The sequence below is a fragment of the Carassius auratus genome, chromosome 38, assembly GCF_003368295.1.
Source record: "Carassius auratus strain Wakin chromosome 38, ASM336829v1, whole genome shotgun sequence".
NCBI classification, from domain to species: Eukaryota; Metazoa; Chordata; class Actinopteri; order Cypriniformes; family Cyprinidae; genus Carassius; species Carassius auratus.
The window spans coordinates 11,871,986-11,890,681 of record NC_039280.1 but is presented as its reverse complement, the minus strand read 5'-3'; the positions used below and the strand labels follow the sequence as shown (position 1 = coordinate 11,890,681).

At 35.9% G+C, this 18,696-nt stretch overlaps 1 protein-coding gene across 6 annotated transcripts; it reads left to right on the top strand.

Annotated features, from left to right (window-relative positions):
* The first annotated feature begins 5,103 nt into the window (after window positions 1-5,103).
* On the top strand, window positions 5,104-18,318 carry gng2 (guanine nucleotide binding protein (G protein), gamma 2). 6 transcript variants are annotated; one of them, XM_026224146.1, is made up of 4 exons: window positions 5,104-5,253; window positions 13,216-13,297; window positions 17,233-17,326; window positions 17,445-18,318. In XM_026224146.1, the coding sequence occupies exons 1-4, from the start codon at window positions 5,109-5,111 to the stop codon at window positions 17,571-17,573; spliced, it is 450 nt and encodes a 149-aa protein (XP_026079931.1). In that variant the 5' UTR covers window positions 5,104-5,108; the 3' UTR covers window positions 17,574-18,318. The 6 variants fall into 6 exon arrangements, with proteins under 6 accessions (XP_026079931.1, XP_026079934.1, XP_026079936.1 ...); XM_026224149.1 differs by having other exon boundaries at window positions 5,127-5,253; window positions 17,228-17,326; XM_026224150.1 differs by lacking the exon at window positions 5,104-5,253 and adding an exon at window positions 5,366-5,514.
* The last annotated feature ends 378 nt before the right edge of the window (window positions 18,319-18,696 follow it).

Genomic DNA, 18,696 nt, shown 5'->3' with positions numbered 1-18,696 from the left:
CAGCCAGTGTTGCCAGATTGGATGGACGATTTCCAGCCCAGAAGCTCACAAAAACCCGCCCAGCCACTCCAACAAAAAACTGCCCAAAACTGTCAAATTAATGTGATAGAATGTCAGTCAAGGTTGTTAAGAGCCATTTTAACTCCTTAACACAAAAGAATGACGAAAAAATAATATATAACAACGTTGGATAAATTTCCCATGGATCAAATCGGGGCAAATATATTAAAGAGAATTACCAAAATATAATTAAATATGCAAACTATCAATTTCAATAACGTCAATCAAGTAATTCACCGATAAAACACATGCATCGTTTTCAATGTCAAGTTAGAATTTAAATGCAAAAAAGTTCCCAATAAAAGTGATAGGAAAAAACAACAACGTAATTAGGTATTTCACACGTGATTATGCACATGACAATCAAAAACAACAACAATAATAATCGCCATCGGAATACATGAGTTTGATGAGGTGGTATGTACATTTATTTTTATAAAGGTCCACATGAGAAATAATTACCGTCCGAATCGTGCTTAAGTCTTTCGTGAAGTTAATATTGTAGAACATAACATATCTTTGCACAGTCAAAACTGACAAGTCCAACCAAGACAGAAGACATAAATAGATTTTGATAATTCACTGTGCTCTAACATCTCTCCTTCAACAGGTATAATTCGAATGCAATATATGCACATTTGGGTTTGTTTGTTAGCCAGTTAGAATATACAATTTATATGTTCGAGCACCGCCAAACTAACCCCAAACCAGCCCAAAGTTTGTCCACCCGCCCAAGCTAATCTTTACCCGCACAATCAAATTCAAAACCGCCCAACTTGGTCCCAATCTGGCAACACCGGGAGCAGCCGGCTTCAAGCATCGTGCTATTTTGCTTTCCCGGCAACTGAACGTGCTTAGTCACGCCCCCATGATGCGTCATCGGCCCTAGCGTTGTCGTTTCTTTGATTATATGGGGGTAAGTAGCACAACTTTTTTTTTTTCTTGTTTGTTATTTATCATCTTGTATTATATAAATGTTTGTTCAGAATAATGAAAATAGATAAACGTGGGTTGAATCAGTGTATTGAAGTTTTATGTTTTATTCTTAACGTTAACCCAACACTTTTTTTTTCTTTTTTCTTTCTTTTTTTTTTACAACGTAAGATACCATCGGTGTCAAATTTCTGAAACATTATGAAGAAAATATTGAAATTAATAAATCTTGATACCGAAGTTTGTGAACCACTGTCAGATTTCGTTTGTGGGTTATCGAAAGAAAGAAAGAGACATAAAAGATACATTAAAATATAACATGTATAAAGAATAAACATTGTAGAAGCATACAAAGACTTTTATTTAAAAAATAAATAAATAAGCATTGCTTTAGAAAATACAGGGGGCGGTAATGCACCAATAAACTGGATGCCAACCGGAGTTAAACTGAAAAGTAGTAGAAAACACACTTCCTTAAAAACAACTTAATTATAATCTAATTATAATTTTTCAGTATAAATTTGAAACATGGCCCATGCTCCATGTTTACAGTTAACCTACATGGTTCTATTAGGTAAACACCATTAACATAATGTTAATATTTAAAATATAAGTTAAGGGGATAACAAAAATAAGATTCTCAAAATGTTTATGTTTCATTGGTTTTGGATGTGTTTATGTTACTATAATAAAACCCTCCCCCTTCTTTTTTTCTTAGTTGTATTAGTATTAGTTTGTTCTATTTTTATTTTTATTTTTTTTATCTTTCACTACTGGCCAATGGAGATTTGCTCTTTTAAAAAGAAGCTGGGTCAGTAATTCTGACGTTTCATAAATTCCTGTTTCTCCCATCAAACGTTTTGGACAAACTTTCCGTCTAAATGAGCATTTCTTTTCCAAAGAAGCGGGTTCCGCGTTGTGTGCTGTTAGCCACTAGATGGCGCTATTAAATATTAATTTGTCTTTGGTGTCCACCAACTCTTACCTTTCCCTTTAGTAAACTACCAATTTAACAAAAATATTTTTTTTTCATTGTCACTCTTTTAAAGTTTCACTGTTTTATTGAAGCTGCTTCTCAAAGACCCATGTCCAGTCTCCAGATTTCTAATATATATACAGAACATTCTTGTTTATTATTGTTTATACAGTATCTCACAATTCTGACATTTCTAGCTTTGTTAGCAACTGTAAGATATAAACTTGCAATTCTGGGAAGACTGTTTTATTGTAGGTTTATAACAAAAAGTTTGAACTGTATGTAACAAACATCCATAACTATACGTAACTGTCAATATGTGGAGTATGTTATCTTTTTCTTACACTTTCGGTGTGCCGTGAATTGTGTTCCTCACAGACATTTAAGAACAGGCACCAATGGCTTAATGATGAATTGTTTCAAGTGCATGTCTGTATGAGCATTCAAAACGTCACTGCGTCATCTGGAGGGTTTTGTTTGCGTAAGCAGTGTTTGTGGGTTGCTTTAGAAAAAACCAAACTGCTCAGCATCTTTCACCCACAGTTCGACGGCGTCTTAGTATAGCTGTCTGTGTCTGTGGGTGGACGGCATGGCTTACAGTGAACATTTTCAGGCAGAAGAAAATGCTGCTCTGTGCTGTCCTCCTTCTATTCCTCGTTTATTCCTCGCAGCTACCCAACTGTACTGAAAACCATTCATCCACTAGCACTGTTGCCATGGCAACAAGAGGGGAAATCCATTTCATCAGCCTCTTCGTCACACTCCCTCCTTCCGTCCCTTCTCTCTCTCCCTCTCGCTCTCATTCCCTCCCTGCCATCGTTTTCTTTATCTCTCTGTGTGCCATTTCTTGTTATTCTTCTTTCTTCCTGTCTCAGTTGAAGGGAAGACAGGCAGCAGAGGATGCAACCCCTTCCTCCATAAACAGAGCACAGCTATATGGCATCAAGCTGTTATAATAAATCAAATTTTGCTTTATTTTTGGTTGAATCATGCTGTGTCAGTATGTTGTATTGACCGCAGTGACACTTTTGTACTATGTACTAGTTATTAATCATGTGACAAATCTATTGCTCTTTGCACATCTGAATATTTCACAATGCAGTTTCTATTTAGTTAAGGTATAATTGCAGTGACTGTGCTTTTTTCATTCTGTCTTTTTACCTTTTTAGATTATCATTATAATAGATTATATATCTCCTAATATTTTATGTGATTAAGTTGACATTCTGTGAAGAGCACATTTCACTACTAGATTTATGAGTGACAAATAAACTTTACTGTTTCTAAAGAAACATACAGTACTTTCCCTTTCAAAAGTTTGGGGACAGTAAGATTCTTTCTTTTTAAGAAATTAAGACAGTATGCATGTTGATAATAAAGACAAAATGTTTCTTAAGCAGCAAATCGGTAAATTAGAATTATTTCTCATTCATGTGACACTCAAAGCTGGAGTAATGATGCTGACAATTCAGCTTTGCCATCGTAGGAATAGATTATATTTTAAAATATATTACTTGATATTGTAATATTATTTCACACTATTACTGTTTTTACTTTTTATATGTCCACTAGGAACATTACAAGTATTCATGTCAAATTCAGCCTTTGTTGAATACACAAACAAAACATCTGTATAATGATTGATTACCATCTTTGTGCAGGGAGCCTTTGTTGAGATCAGGGTGAGAGTGGCTTCAGTGACATCCTCGTGGTAATCCCATGGGGCACTGGGGCAGGCCAGCAGCTACTGGAGACACCAGATGGCCTCAAATTAGAATTGAAATCATGCACACTCACACACATACACAAACTCTCGCTCAGTCTTAAATGCATCTTAAACTCTAAAGAATAATTTGTTTTTTCACTGAATGCAGCCTTTCGTGATGATGTTGATGGATAGGAGTATTAATGTAATTATGTTTTAGCGAGTAATCCGAAGGGTTAACTCCATGAGATGATTCTATTAGTACACATAGTGAATCTCTGTAATCAGATCACTGATAAATTAATTCTATTATATTCCTCTAAAGCTGTTCGGTCCAACAAATACTTTACTCTGCTCACATTTTGTTTTTCAGTTATTATAACCATCCATCTACTGAAAACTAGTCTTTCTTAAAGTGTGAATGAAAATATACTGCACATCCCAATAAAAAGATTAAGCAGCACAACTGTTGCACAACATTGATAATAATAAGAAATGTTTGTTGCGCAGTAGATCAGCAGATCAGAATGATTTATGAATGATCATGTGACACTGAAGATTGGAGTAATGATGCTGAAAATTCAGCTTTGCCATCAGAGTTATAAATTACATATTAAAATGCATTAAAATAGGATACAATTATTTAAAACTGCAATATTTCATATTATTGCCACCTTGGTAAGATACTTCATTCAAAAACATATACTAAAAATGGCTCCAAACAACAACAAAAAAGGTTTAAACTAAGAAAAGTTCCAATGCAATAAATGAGATATAAAGTTGCAAGATATTAATGTTATTTTATTTTTACTCAAAATCAAATGCAGGCTCCCATTAGAAAAGTATTACAGACATTTCTGCATTCTATGCATTTCTAAGCTGGTTTAACCCAGAAAATTCTGTTTTGATGCTATTCTAGCTGCAGGGCCAGCATCTTCACCAGTGAATAGTCTGATTAACCAGAAATGACTTTGGCTGAACAAGGAAGCGAAGCAGATCAAGCTAGTTAGGAACCCTGGTGACCAGCACAGCAGCATCCCAACACTGAAGACCAGCATCCAAAACACAACATATGATAGTGACCTGCAATGCTCAGCTTGCAGTTAGTCTATTGGGATCCCAAAGTGCCATCTCAAGAGACACACCAGGCAGAGTAACTGTTTTACTTTCCAAATATAGACTAAAAACAGCCACAAACACATCTGTAATCCTCTAACACCTTATCATCTCAGCCTCCACTGCAACGGTTGCCAGATACAATTCCTTATTTAATCTTCTGTCACTCTAATTTTATGAGACTGAAGATTAAGCATTTGATTACAGGAGCTTTGGCTGTGTGTGTGAGTGCACAATGACTCTAAGAGGGAGGGTCTCTCTTTCTTTTAGACACACATACACATGCTTTGGGGGAGGGGCAGATGTGGATATTTATCCATGTTCCTTGTCAGCTCAGTGCAAGAACCTCTGTGGTTAACTGCACATGCATATACAGGAGCCAAAGAGCAGAGAGCAGAAACAACACACTTCTGCACAACAGCACTGACTAAAAGCCACCAAAATGGTCTGACTGGGGCAGCAGGTAAATAATCTCGTTTTTCTTGTTAAACAATGTCTTTGTGAGTGTTTTTGGGAGCAAGAGGAAGTGGCTTTCAGCTTGCTTCCTGAGCGATTCCACTAGTTGATGGGCGGAGCGAGAGGAAGGCTGTCAGCTGGGGTGGTGTAGCAGGCGGCGAGTGTATGTGTGTGTGTGTGTGTGCCCGAGTGTCAGAACAAGGAGTGTATGTGTGCTACTGTTACATACAGCTCTTGTGTTATTGAAGATTATAAACACATTGAAAAGGTGAGTGGAAAATCTTTTCATGAACTCATTTGCATCAGAAAGACCAGAGGTTTGTGTGTGCAGATAGACAGGCATGAAGATGTGTCAGTGGGGCAAGCTGTCTAAATGAAATCATATGTGACTATTTGGAAAAAATGAAAAAATACTGTGTGGATGGTTGTGTTTGTTCTGAGTAGTCTTGCATGGACAAAAGGCTTGTCCACAGCCGTTGCATGTGTGTCAGTCTAAATCAGTGTTAAATTGCTCTGGGGATGACTATGTTTGCTTGTGCTTCACCAGAGGATGTGTTTGTTAGCACGTAGCAGGGATTCATAATTTACGTGGTGTAATGTAGTGCAGAAATGCCTTTTTTGGTCAGGTGTGCGTATGAGGAGCACCGAGCATCTGTTTGGGGTAAATGCTGCCGGAGATGGGGGGATGACAGTGGAGGAGAGTATGGGGGAGGGGAGGGAGAAGATGCTGGAGAGAGAAAAGAGTGATGGAGAAAAGGCAAAGAAAGGAGAGAGGGTTTGAATATTTGAGAGGAATCCCCCAGGAGTCCCCAGAGTGCTGTGATGATGACTCTAGAACAGTGCTCTTCCTTGCGGAATGTTCCGCTCAACAGAATGCCAGGCTGAGCTCTGGTTAGAACTCCACATATGGCTCACATACATTAAAGAGTATTAAACACATGGGATCATTCTTATTAGAGCATATAGTCACATTAGTAGTACCTTTTAGATGGCACAGGAGAAAAAAAAAAATATATATTGAATTTATTGCCATACTTGATGCTTCCTGGTTTGGTGGGGCTTTATTTTAATTGAGTTTTTTTTTTAATGTTTTTTTTTTTTTTTTATTAAGGCAGTCTGGATATCACAAACACATCTCATGTAATGTTGAACCTTTATCATGAAGTAATTTAGTTAATAAGTTAATAGTCAGGCCATTAGATTAGTACTTGCCCTGCCCAAAATTTTTACTTGCCACACCACAAAACATTAGATTGCACATACTCTCTCTCTCTCTCTCTCTCTCTCTCTCTCTCTCTCTCTCCCATATGTGCTTTATGGGAAGTGTCTACAGGCATAAAGGTATATTATATCTCCCTATCCTTACCCTAACCCTACACCTAAAACCTAACTCTTACAGAAAGCTATTGCCAATTTTTGAATTTCAAAAACCACTAGTATGTTTTTTATGCCATTTGGTTTGAAGTGACACAGGAAGTTTCCTCATAACCATGCTTACATTTTTAGTACATTTCTGTAAGAGTTAGTGTTCCTGTAGCTCAAGTGGTAGAGCATTGCATTAGCAAGTGCAAGGCTGGGAGAAAATTGTTAGCCTGAATGCAATGTAAGTTGCTTGCATCTGCTAAATGTAATGTATAAGTACACATTTCTTCATAAACCATACATACTAGAACACATTCACATATGTTATTAATGGTGTAAAATATGATCATTTTAAGACTAGTAAATGTCATATTATACATACTATACTATGATAGAATGAAACGATATTAGCCACCTAATACATTGCCTGAATGCAATGTAAGTTGCTTGCATCTGCTAAATGTAATGTATAAGTACACATTTCTTCATAAACCATACATACTAGAACACATTCACATATGTTATTAATGGTGTAAAATATGATCATTTTAAGACTAGTAAATGTCATATTATACATACTATACTATGATAGAATGAAACGATATTAGCCACCTTGACTAATATATCAAGCTATATTAGTCGCTTTCAAATAATTAAAGTTAACACCACATAAAACCAGTGTTTTAATTAAAACAATAATTGATTTATCCATGTATTTATTAGTATGAGTGTGTGTGTGTGTGTGGATGTGAGAATTTATTGGAAAAAAAATATAAAGTGTTGCCAGTTTATATTACATGGCCTTAACTACTATGTGCATTAAAAATAAGCAATATGTACTTATCCTGTTCATATTGCATTGTAAAACAGTTTTGCTGCGACTGGGAATAGTTTAGGACAGGTTTGGCGGTATGGGTAGGTTTAAGGGTGGGTTAAGATGGGTCAACTGGGTAATTATAAATACAGATGTAATTACATGCAGGTATTTAAAAAATATAAGTACACTGTAAAAACATGTATACACAGTAAGTGCATTGTATCAAATGATTAATTTACATGTAAGTACATAGTAGTGAATGCCACTAATATAAAACGGGGACCAATAAACTCCTGATTACTGAATATTGTTAGTAAATGGCTGTTATAGTACATATGTTTAGGTATTAGGTAGGGTTAAGGGATCTAGAATATGGCCTTGCTATATAATATGCATTGATAGTCTATGTGCTTTATAAGTACTAATAAACAACCAATATGCTAGTAATATGCATTCTAATAAGCAATTAATTAATAGTAAATAGTGTTCCAAAAGCTAAAGTTTTTTGTTTGTTTGTTTTATATCCTACATATTCCATATATCTGTATAAATATCTAATAAGATCAAATTATATATATATATATATATTTCAGTGTTTCCTTGGGTTGTTAGGGATACACATATGATTATATTTATTCTATATTACCGGTACATATATAGAAGAATTAAATGAAGCTTAGTGAAATTTAGTGAACACTAACCCTGAGCCATCTTTATTGCTGAGCCTTGTGTTTATGATATGTTCTTCTGAAGTATGTGTAATTTTGGGAAGAATAAGAACATTATTATGAATAAGTGTTTTTGTTCAAAGAGAAATAACAGGGGGTGGAGAGTCCCTTGAATAGATGTGAATACTATAAGAGCAACACATCTTACAGTTCACTGTTCAGAATGGGTGGATCTGGTACTGTCTGGCGTTTATGTTGGTGGCGGTGTGGGTATAAGTATGAACAGATGTGAGAGACAAGGGTCTTTGTTAAAAGCAGAACTACATTTCTTCCATTTATTATTTTTTCCACTCTTTCCCGAGAAGCATAAACCAAACTCTTTCATCATTTTACTCCATTCTAAGAGAGACAGTGAGTGAATGTGTGGACAGAGAGAGAAAAGAGCGAGATTCTCATGAAGGAGAAAATGACTTCATGCTCTATTTGTAGACTCAACCTCTCTGACTAATACTCACACCAGGCCTCTTTTCTCCACCTTATGTCAGACTACAACTGATAGTTGATTGCTGTTGTGTTTTTATGAGTGTGGGCCTGTGTGTGCTACATTGGGGAGACGGAAACCTGACAAAATCTCACTATGTGGACCTCCTTACAGGGGAAAAAAAAATCACAAATATATACTTTATAATTAAAATCTAACATGTTTACTTCATATAAAATCTATAAAGGTTCTGAACTAGTGATTAATGTGGTATGGTGAGGGAAAAGCCTTGGATTTATTAATAATGGGACACCAAGAACTCTGTGTGTGAGTACATTTTAGTATATACAGATGACTTTGAAAGTAGAGAAAACAGCCCCGGATGTTTGGAATATTGTTAACTCTCCGGGAACCTTGGGTGTTGCTCTTGGCCAAGTGGCAGCTTCTGCAGGAAGTCATTTGAACCCATAATCGCACACACAAGCTCCTGTTTCATTAAACAATACACATCTTGATAATCATGAAGGATCTGATCCTTTATCAAAATTTTAATTTAGATTATAATGTTTAATGACCTTTTTGAATATTGTATGAAGGTTAGTGTTTTGCTATATTCATGGAGAACTCATTACTTGTGAGGGAAGTTTAGTCTTATGTTTATAAGACTGAGTCTTACACAAGAACAGGCTGTTTTTTACAATCTGATAAGACACCCGGATACCACAGGAAACCAACCATGGAGCTGAAATTTCAGAGTCACAGACATTTCATATTTAAATGTGAAGGGTGGTAGCTTGTGTCACATTTGCGTGGGAGGTTTTTGAGTCTACAGGATGTGCTGATTGAATCTCTAGTGTGTAGCAGATGTTAGAAACAGAGTGACAGTCCATGGTATGAGTCTTGAGATCTGGTGTCAGGGTCATTGCCTACTAGGAACGCTGAAGTGTTATAAGGCATTATAAATCTGTCTCTCTCTTCTCTCTCTCTCTCAGACACACCACTCTCTGTATTGCATCTGGGGCTTCAGTGGATAAATGATTAAACTGACTAGTGTCTGCTGAGGCCTGGTGAGAATGTTGCAACATAGGCTCACTGGAAAAATGGCACTGTATCTTCATTGTTGTAAAAACTCCAAAAGGCAATTCACTATAGTTTACAGCTGAAATGAACACTAGTGGGGCAGTAAAACACCATGACCTTTATTCCTTTTCAGATAAAGTCTGTTTGCAGGTGCAGATTATCAATTAATGAAGGCTTATTGTACTAGAATGTCTAACACTTTGTTAGTGTAAGATTTGTAGACTAATATATTTTGCATCACATAACCAGCTCCATATGTATGGCTTACCTTATGTAGTAAATGCATTCAGAAGCTCACCTGGTATAGCTTTGCCTTTATGATGCGGAGTACTTAAAGGGATACTCCACCACAAAATGAACATTTTGTCATTAATCACTTTTTAAGAACACAATTTAAGATATTTTGGATGAAAACAGAGAGACTTGAGACTGTCCCATGGACTGCCAAATAAATAACAGTGTCAAGGTCCAGAAAAATATGAAAAGCATTCGCCAGAATAGTCCTTCTGCCATCAGTAATTCAACCGTAATGTTATGAAGCGACGAGAATACTTTTTGTACATGAAGAAAAGTAAAATAATGACTTTATTAAACAATTCTTCTCCTCTGTGTCTCTCCAAATCAGCGTAGCGCCATTTTGGCAAATCAGCATACGCTCTTCTGTATTGCGTATTCCGTACTGCTCAGATTTGGTTGAATTACTGATGGCAGATGGACTATTCTGATGATGCTTTTCATACTTTTCTGGACCTTGACACTGTTATTTATTTGGCAGTCCATGGGACAGTCTCAAGTCTCTCTGTTTTCATCCAAAATATCTTAAATTGTTCCCGAAGACGAACAAAGCTTTTACGGGTTAGGAACAACATGGGGGTAAGTGGTTAATGACAACATTCGCATTTTGGGATGGAGTATCCCTTTAAGTACAAGTTCCCGTAAAACACAAGTCACAATAAAAGAAAAAAGAGTTTGTCGAAAACCAGCTAAAGCATTAACCTTCCAGCGCCACTTACCGGACCTTTTAGTGCCACTGGACACACATGTGCACACACATACAAGTTTCTGCAGAGAAGCACATGTGTGATTTATCTAAATTTGGTGCAATGTCAGCATGAACTCTTAATGCACATTCTTGGGTTTTATTATACTTAATGCATTTTCCTGAAGAATGTTTGTTTTTATAATCTTTCATGAAAATCACTTATAATTTACGCAGTGCAGACTACTGGACACTTTTAAACAATAGATAAATATCTAAAATTTGCATTTATTGAAGTATCTAAATGTAAGGCCACTTTTTACAATTCAGTCTATTCACCAATAATAAAATCAAGGTTTGCTCTGTTCCTTCTTGTTGAATATCCTGTTTAACAAGGGAATGTACCACATTACAGAAGTAAAATTGGTTTTGAACACAATTAGCCTAACATTGAATGTAATACTAGTGGTGGGGTTGGCCAAACAACAGTTCAAAACATTTGAAATCTTCTTACAAAAGCTTTAGATTGTTGTTGGTCTTATACAGTTAAGGTGGTTTTATTGGTTTAAGATGGTCGCTCTCTACCTGGCAAAACAGGCCAACTTAGACAAGAAAACCAATTTAAGATGATTTCAGTTTGGAAAATCACCATACCTTTTTTTCTAAATGTGCTTAATTGATCCAATTGTTTAATTTTTTCTGATTTCTCTGGTAACATATGCCAAACTTCTCCAATTATTTAGTCCAATTAAACTCCACCCTTTCTTACAACTGACTGCAAGGATTTCATATCTCCCTCCATCCAATCAATAACCAATGAATTTGAACCAAGTCCCCAGCCTACATTTTTTTGCGTTGGATAATCTGTTTCATTCGTATACACATCACAGTACTGAAGAATGATTTATTTCCATTACATCATGGCTCAAAGATGCTTTTTTCACCAGAGTTACGGATACAAATTATGCATAAGATGAATAAATGTTAGAATTAGCACCCTGTCATTTATGTGATTATTCACCACCATTAAACATTAGATACCAGAATCATTCATAAAGAATTTTCATTTGGTTATTTATTAAGATTAGTATTTTTCTTTGTTGTCAAGAGACATTAGAAAGCCAAACCATTTAGTAAAAATGTAAGTACACCTTCACACAAGCAGTGAGCTAGTGGTTTTGTCCAGTGAGAAGGTGGATACTGTTTTATATTAAATCATGAGGCTACTCCTCTTGTTCCTCATTCCTGCATTATCATAGTCATTTCACCTTCAGTGAAACTTGGTGTGAGAGTCCATTCAGTTCAAAAACAAAGTATTACAGTAACAGGGTGACTCAGTTCCTCCCAACTTGCGGTGGACCCTGATGCTGTTTAAATATTTTTTGCTGTGCTGAGTCCACTGAGACAGAAGAGATATGGAGAGATTAGATGTTGCTGTTCCTCAACGTTCCGAGTGAATTGATTCACAATAGTGGAATTCTCCTGTTGCTGCAGAGCTGCTCTAGCAAAGTAATTGGCCCATTTATCACGTTGACGGAGACAGAGGAAGAGAAACAGGAAGGGTGGGTGAAATACAGGAAGACCAATCTGTTTCCCCAGAGTTACGGATACAAATTATGCATAAGATGAATAAATGTTAGAATTAGCACCCTGTCATTTATGTGATTATTCACCACCATTAAACATTAGATACCAGAATCATTCATAAAGAATTTTCATTTGGTTATTTATTAAGATTAGTATTTTCTTTGTTGTCAAGAGACATTAGAAAGCCAAACCATTTAGTAAAAATGTAAGTACACCTTCACACAAGCAGTGAGCTAGTGGTTTTGTCCAGTGAGTAGGTGGATATGTGACTGGTGTTTTATATAAATCATGAGGCTACTCCTCTTGTTCCTCATTCCTGCATTATCATAGTCATTTCACCTTCAGTGAAACTTGGTGTGAGAGTCCATTCAGTTCAAAAACAAAGTATTACAGTAACAGGGTGACTCAGTTCCTCCCAACTTGTGGTGGACCCTGATGCTGTTTAAATATTTTGGTGGTGCTGTCCACTGAGACAGAAGAGATATGGAGAGATTAGATGTTGCTGGAACTTTCCGAGTGGAATTGATTCACAATAGTGGAATTCTCCTGTTGCTGCAGAGCTGCTCTAGCAAAGTAATTGGCCCATTTATCACGTTGACGGAGACAGACAGAGGAAGAGAAACAGGGAAGGTGGGGTGGAAATACAGGAAGACCAATCTGTACTCTGAAAAGTTCTTTTTAACACTGCTGTATCTTTACAAATAAAAATCACAGCGATCAACTGAACGTGTTGTTCAGTTGTTTTTGTTCTGATAGTGCAGCCTGGGCTTTTGTATAGGCTCATAAGATAAACTTCAGTCAGGTCTGGAATGTTTCTCAGTGCAAACAGTCTGGGAAAGGTGTGACATTCTAAACCCCTCGACCAGGGCACGCACGCACACACACACACACACACACACACACACACACACACACACACGCACACAAAAGGCCTTGAGCTGCAGCAGGGATATAGAACACATGGACTCTAACTGCATGGCTTCCTTTCTCAACAGGGTCTGAAGACACACCAGAGGAAGCCAACTCACTTTTGAAGGCCAAAAAATCAGGCAGAAGTCAAAAAGAATCAAAAATAAGGTGAGAAAATATGCAAAAAGAGAAAAGGAGAAACAAATGCACTCCTAACACCCACTTTATGCAGTGCTAAAAAGTGTAACAGAGCATTACAAGCTGCGCTGATATGTTGGTGGGAGGGAGTGTGTGAACCATTAGTGGGTTTATCAATGATCATGCCATTTTTCAAATTTCATAGCGCTGTGTTTTTTTTTGCGGTAAGGCCGAGGGCGTCCATTTTCACATGTTGCAGTTCTTCTTTAGAATGTTCCATTAAGAGGAAGCTTTTCTGCCCAGGGAGACTTGATATTATACCTTGATTATTCTTGTTGTGTTGCATTATAACAGACTCTTCAAACAGCCCCTGCAGTGGCACTTCCATTTCCCTGCTGGCCTTCCTGTCCCTCTAGAAATGTGGCAGAGTCGGCTAAATGGCACACATATGGCCCTCTCTCTGGGGATACAGACTAAATGGGCTCCCCCTGTACTTCTTCAAATATATACATGCTGCTTTATAGACTCCTAACAGATTAACAGATCAGTCTTCTGATGGACAAATCAACAGAGATGATTGAAGTGACAAACAGTGAGGACTGGCTATTGCAGCTGTGGTTGGCTCAGTTAATTTTCAGTGTCATGGACTAGCAAATATGATGATCCCTCAATGAGGGACTCTCTTCCTAAAATATAAAGACAGCCATTTATAATGTGTGAATAACATCTAAACATGGTTTTATAAAGAAAAGTTGACTTAGAATGATATAAATGTCTTTTCTATTGTACTTGCCTTATACTAAATTAACTCGAATACAGAAGCAAATTATTAAAATATAATCTAGAAAACATGTAATAGTTAAATTGACAAAAATCTTGTTTATTCCTCTTTAGTAGAGTAATATTAGATACATAATCATGAAAAGTGACATCTTTATTCTAATTCAATTTATGGAGTTTAATAGAGAATAGAACATTTTATGGAGTTTTTTTCCCCACAAAATTCTATGCATATATGTTTATTTCCTGCTAAAAACTAGAGTTGTTAGTAGAATAAAATACTTGCAATTATTTAAAGGTTTTTTGATTTTAGACGTTCATTAATATTCAGGAATTTAAAAAGAAATCTCAAAATAATGTGAAGTTAACTTTGTTGCAGGATGCTTTTAGAGTTATATAATTGAGTATAATTGAAAAAAAGTATAATTTTCAAAAAAGCATAAAAGTAATTGTATAATTATTTTGATTAATTATTTTACCGATTTTTATGGAGAATAGATAAATGTATTTTATTAATGAAATTGCAATGCAGATATATTTAGTTATAAACTATGAGTGTTAACAGAATGATATATACTTGACTTAAAATGAAAACTCATGTCGTACCAAACCCGTAAGACCTCTGTTCATCTTCGGAACAAAAAATTAACATATTTTTGATGAAATTCAAGAGCTTTCTGATCCTCCATAGACAGCAAGGATCCTACCACAAAATAGTCCATGAGCCATCAGTGGTTCAACCGTAATTTTATGCAGATAGATTACAGTTACATTTATTTTGTAGTTAAATTATGTAATTCCATAACATTTAACTAGTTACTCCCCAAGACTGGTTGGAGTAAAGGGTTAACTGGCGATAGATGTCTCTAGCTCATTATGCATATCAGCAGGCTTCACACTCTTAAACTTACTGGCACTATTCTCTTTCCTATCGCTGACATTCTCCTTCAGTCTCCTGTGTCTTAATCCCCCTCTCTCTGACCCCCTATAAGGTAAAGTTCGGTGCTCCAGGAAGACGAATAGAGACTGCAATCTGTAATGGCTTTTAAACATAGACTCCACCCTGGGTTTGTGCTGATGTTCCTTGTCTGGCTGTAAATGTCTCTTTAGGCCTGATTTACAGAGGTAGGCAGTGTACTGAAGCTGTCCCTCTCTGAACTCTTCAGATGTATGGGGTCCCCCTTCTAAAGTTGCCTTTGGTGAGCTCCATCCTTGATTTTAGGAGCGGAACATTTTATTGCTGTCAGATCGCTCTGTATCTCAGTTGCCTAGCAACTGAGGTCCATTGCTAAGATGCCTGGGATGGTCACTAGGTTTAATGAAACAGTCTTTGCGACAGATTACCAGGAGCTGAGGATGAAGATGCTGCTCTTTTCAGAAAAGCGTTTTTACTGGAGTCAGGTTTCTCATACAAAATGCGTCGTCTTTAACTAAACATAATTGTGTTTATTCACTTGTTTATCTACTGGTGTTATTTTCAGTGGCATACAGCAGGAGGCATTAACTGCTGCATCATAATGTAATCATGTCGGGAAATAGAATTGTAGATAATGTGATCAAAGTGAAGACTTTATCCATAAACATTTGGATGTCAAGATACTGACTACATTTGCAAGCTTTATTGTTTACATGTGGAACGTTAATAGGCTATGATGAAGTTGTTTCTTTTAGGTCAAGTTGGCATTTTCTCTCATTTTCAATTTCATTAAGGACTAAACCTTGAATATTGAATTAGATTCACATTATAAAACACTCAAGGCAAGGTGTGTCTTGTGTAGTAGCAATAGAGGAGTAAATATGTGGAGTAAATAATGCTGGACGTTGTTTAAGGACAGGAAGTTTCTGCTGTCTTTCGTTGAGCCGGGGTTCGGGCTCATTATCTACAGTGGTTAACCTAGAATGAGGTCAGTCTGACAGCTGATAGTCTAGCGATCCCTGCTGTTTGCTCTCAGCAGCAGGCCTTTGTATTTAACCTCGCTGCAGGAGAGCCGGCTGAGATTAAAAACTCTGATACACCACAGACCTTTGAGCTCACAGTCATGACAGGTGTGTCACAGTTGCCATCAATACCCATATGGCAGAGCCACGTGAACATAGATACTACATTTTTTTTTATTAGATACTTGACCGATTTTTTTAGCTTTATGCACATACTTTTGACCGATTCCTTAATGCACATTTATTAGTGCTTAATTTATTACTGTGATTGGGCACCTGAAAAAAAAAAATACAAATTTTTCTTCCTTCCCCTGTAAAACAGGTAAATGTAAGAAATAACGGATAACAACAGTAATTCGATTTTAGCGTTACGAATACTATTGTGACTAGAGAGCTTACACTCTTACCTTACACTCTTGGTAGATTAACCATTGCAGAAACATAAACAATTATTTTGATAATCACCAATACTGTTAGTTTATGGCAGCTGTGGCACAAAACCTTTTTTTGGGTGGTGGTCTAATAAATTTGTTGATCACTCTATATGTATGAATATTAAAAATGCACTAGTGTTCAGAAGATTGAGTTAATTTTTTAAAATCAATTTATTAAATAAAAAAATACAGTAACAGTAATTTTATATTATTATTATTATTATATTGTGAAATATTATTTCAATCTAAAATAACCTTTTTATTTGTATGCATAAAAATGTACCTATTTAAGAAATTATTGTAATCTTCTACAAATTTAAGTCAGTTGTTTAAAAATGTAAATGTTTTGCAACATTATAAATGTTATAAATGATATATTTAACTGTCATTTTTGATCAAAGTTTTTTATTTTCTCATCCCAATTTTTCTAATAGTATAGTATAAATTTTATGATTTTGAAATCAGAATGTAAAATTGCCCATTTTAACCTGATTTGATTTATTCTATTTAATTAATTAATAGTTTTTTTACATACAGACCCCAAGAACAAGTTTACAGAAGTGACATCCAAAACAATGTTGTCTGTGTAGGCCTCTTGAGGCCCACTGGGGGTCCTAAACCCCAGTTGGAAAAACCTTGCATTAGAGAGCGTTACAACTATTTTTCTCATATCAAATTGTTGAAAGTGAATTCACACTGGCACATAACTAAACACAGCTCCTCTGTATCAATTTTTACATTTCTTAATCTTTTATCCATATGTGTCATGTCAAATTTGAGGAATGTGTTTCTTCCATGTGTGTTACAGTGCAGCAGCCTCATGGCCACCAACAACACAGCTAGCATTGCTCAGGCTCGCAAACTGGTGGAGCAGCTCAAGATGGAGGCCAATATTGACAGGATAAAGGTAAGAAGGGTATCAACACAGCACCATTTCATCCAGTTGAAACATGTTAACTTGGTTAGGAGTGAAAATGAATGAGCATTGTTTAGTGACTGTTTGTGATTTCATGAATCAACATCAGGTCTCCAAAGCAGCAGCAGATCTGACATCGTACTGCGAAGCCCACGCTAAAGAGGACCCCCTGCTATCCCCCGTGCCTGCGTCCGAGAACCCCTTCAGGGAGAAGAAGTTCTTCTGTGCCATCCTGTAAGCAGCGCTGCCCAGCCATGGACTCGCCTGCTCCCTCTGGGATACACTCATGGACATTAAACATGTTGATCTTTTACAAGGGCTGGAGAGATGCAGTGGAGAACCCATAAATTCTCTCAGCTCTCTATGAGCCCCGATTAAAGCCACTGACTCCACCTAGTGGCCTTGAGATCCAAAGCTGAGCACAGTTACAAGAATCTGTTGACATTCGGGAGCAAGAGCAGAAAAAAACACGAGTGACTGTCAATGTAGCAGATCAGATGTGTTGTGAAAATATTCCAGTATTCAAAGGTTTCTGTGGTTTTGATGAGGTATTCAAATATTTTTCTTTATTGAGTTTTAGTGGGCTGTGATCTGATCACTGATCTTAGAACCCATGGATTAGTCAAGTTGCTGTGTTATTTCTTTATTTTCTTTTTAATAATCTTTAATAATCATTTTGCTATATGCCTACCATTTAGGTAGCTTTCAGTAAAAATAATAAAAAATAATGAATGACAGTTTAGTGAACTTTTCTAATGAATTCACGCTTGGACAAATATTCCTAAAATGAAATATACTAATCTTTTAGATGCTGAAACAAATGATTTGTCCGTACAGCAAACAAAGTTTCTTTCTTTTTTGGTCTTAAGCATAGTTCTCTTTTTACTCTTTGTACAAAAATGTTAGCAAGTTGAGCTGTGTTGTGCTATATGGTTTGAATATTTGTGGTGAAATCAATAATAACTGCATGAAGCCTGACAAAATTCTGTCTTTTTTCTTTCAAACTGTTACCACCAATCAAATTATACATACATACATATATATATATATATATATATATATATATATATATATATATATATATATATATATATATATATATATATATATATATATATATATATATATATATATAATATATATATATATATATATATATACATACATACATACATACAACAACAACAACATACAGTAAAAGCATAATTGTTTTTTCTTAAACTGATCGAATGTTTACCTTCTTTGTTAATCATGGTTAGTTATTTCATGCCCAGGGAGGACCCCTAGTTTCATTACTAAGATTCTTTCTAAACTAACATTTAAAAATTAAATAAAAATAATAATAAAAACTATATATACAC

Coding starts and splice junctions, on each gene's coding strand:
- gng2 (XM_026224146.1), top strand. CDS start 5,109: ATGTTCCTTGTCAGCTCAGTGCAAGAACCTCTGTGGTTAACTGCACAT. Junction 5,254..13,215: donor TGGTCTGACTGGGGCAGCAG/GTAAATAATCTC, acceptor CTTTCTCAACAG/GGTCTGAAGACACACCAGAG. Junction 13,298..17,232: donor CAAAAAGAATCAAAAATAAG/GTGAGAAAATAT, acceptor GTTACAGTGCAG/CAGCCTCATGGCCACCAACA.